The 2217-nt window shown below is 38.2% G+C and overlaps 1 protein-coding gene across 1 annotated transcript in view; it reads right to left on the reverse strand.

Annotated features, from left to right (window-relative positions):
- Nucleotides 1-2049, reverse strand: part of LOC107751114 (syntaxin-10-like) — a 6107-nt gene extending 4058 nt beyond the window's left edge. The window contains exons 1-5 of the mRNA XM_016566720.1: nucleotides 1952-2049; nucleotides 1292-1461; nucleotides 490-584; nucleotides 336-398; nucleotides 144-245 (exon numbers count right to left, since the gene is read on the reverse strand). Coding sequence (XP_016422206.1) covers nucleotides 144-245; nucleotides 336-398; nucleotides 490-584; nucleotides 1292-1461; nucleotides 1952-1986 — 465 coding nt within the window. The 5' untranslated portion in view covers nucleotides 1987-2049. The remainder of the gene's footprint in view (nucleotides 1-143; nucleotides 246-335; nucleotides 399-489; nucleotides 585-1291; nucleotides 1462-1951) is intronic.
- Between the last annotated feature and the right edge of the window lie 168 nt (nucleotides 2050-2217).

Below are 2217 nucleotides of genomic sequence, written 5' to 3' on the forward strand. Positions count from 1 at the left end.
GAACGGCTGAATCATTCAGGAATGAAGCAAGTGACTGTCTTTATGAACTGACGGAAATCTGTCGTAGCGACGGAACTTTAATCCCTGTGGATAAGAAAAATATTAAATGAGAAAAAGACATGTTTTGACCTCCTGTCTTTTACCTGCTGCTGTTCCTGTTGCTCCTGAATGTATCTGGAGTTTGCAGACACCAGGTGAGGCTCCAGACCGGCGTAACGATCCTTTGCCGTGGCCCCCAGCAGAGCCTGTCAGACAGGGACACGGTGCTGATGTCACTAGCGCACGTGACCATATGGATTCATACATTTCAGTTTAATAGTGAATGAATCACTCACCTGTTTGTTTTTCTTCTCTGCTTGAGCCACAGCTGAGGGACTAGAGAGCTGCTCCTTCATCAGCTACATACAGATACATATTCATGCATATGAAAATACTGGAACTCCAACATAAAATGAAAACAATAATAGAAACTGGGACAGGGATCCATACCTGCACGGATTTACGAGTTCGTTCCACAAATTCCTGCCTTTCCTGGAGTTCAGGTTCTCCTAAACGGAACTTTCCAGGGTTTGCCTCCACAATACCTGATACAGTCAAGGACTATAAAGAGATCAGCATATACATTACCAATCAAAAGTTTTAGGTTGGTAAGATTTTTTTTTTTTTTAGAAATAATAGAGCAAAGATGCATTAAAGGTGACAGTAAAGGCGGCATTTATAATGTAACAAAAGTTTATATTTCAAATCAATGCTGTTCTTTTGAACTTAATTCAAAGTATCCTGAAAAAAACTATCCATAAAAAATATTTAGCAGCACAACTGTTCTCAACATTCATAATAATAAGAAATGCTTCCCAAGCATTAAATCAGCACATTAGAACAATTTTTGAAGGAACATGTGACACTGAAGACTGGACTAATGGCTGCTAAAAAACAGCTTTATCAAACTAAATATGAAAATATAATCAAATAGAAAACTATTATTTTAACATGTAATGAGATTTCACAATATTACTGTTTTTATTGTATTTTTACCCAGCAGCCTTGGTGAGCATAAAATACTTCTTTCAAAGACAATAATAATAATAAAAAAAACATACCAACTCAGAACTTTTGACGCTAGTTTACATTCTTTTTCAAAATGTTAACATTTGTATTTTCCTTTATTTAGACCGCACAGTATTTTGGCACCTCCATCTCCCTTTTGCTTTTACGTACCTATACGTTTTTGTGAAAACTTCTACTAAGGATGTTTGACGGCATCATAGGCCTTTGGTTTATGGCAGGATACTGATGGTTTCATGCAGGTCCTCTAGGTCCCAGTCGATGGCCCTCAGGCAGTTTCGGAGTTCATTGGTGCTCCAGTCCAGCTCATCGCGGCTGACGGGGGCCTCTTCCTGCAGCAGTTCCTCCCAGCGCTCGAACAGCCCCTGTGCTTTGGACAGGGCCTTCTGCACCTCCCTGTCAAAAGCATGAGTAAACCGTGAAACCCCTTCTACCTGATGGGAATGAAAGTTGTTTATCTATATTAAACAACCTCTACACAAGCACTTTTTGGTTACTGTCATGATGGGGTGATGTCTTAATTTATCAAACATGTTTTAATATGACGAACACATTTGATTTATGTGTGGTTTCTAACTGTGCATTAAATGAATGGCAGAGACACATTTAAAACACATGCAACATACACTAGTGTGTGTTTACACTCCTGTCAACACAGGTGACTTAATTTAACCTTCCAAACTTCTAAAACGTAACTAGAAACACAGCCATACTTCTGCTTATTATTACACTAAGGCTGTTTATTGGTAAAGTCGCATGGAAACACAAATAATGTGACATTAACTGGGGCTACAGATGCTGAAGATGCTTCGCTTACCTTTAACTTAGCCTGTCAATATCAAACCCATGTCGTTTAGACAAAGATGGAGAAGATAACCTTTCTTACCCTTTAACCACGAAAAAAGGATCCTCCATCGACATATTAGCCCCTTTGGTTCAGGAGCTGTGTGAAGTCAACGGCAAGATGGCTTGTGTAAAACACGCAGGCACGTACTTGTTTTCAAAATAAAAGCAGCTCTGGTTCCAACGTACAGGCTAATTGTATCATTGACAGTTGAGACATAAAACACACATGTTCTACAACTATACCAGATACTTATTATATATATATATATATATATATATATATATATATATACACAGTTATTTTAT

Source organism: Sinocyclocheilus rhinocerous, unplaced genomic scaffold (assembly GCF_001515625.1).
Source record: "Sinocyclocheilus rhinocerous isolate Xijiao unplaced genomic scaffold, SAMN03320098_v1.1 scaffold1413, whole genome shotgun sequence".
In the NCBI taxonomy this organism is placed as follows: Eukaryota; Metazoa; Chordata; class Actinopteri; order Cypriniformes; family Cyprinidae; genus Sinocyclocheilus; species Sinocyclocheilus rhinocerous.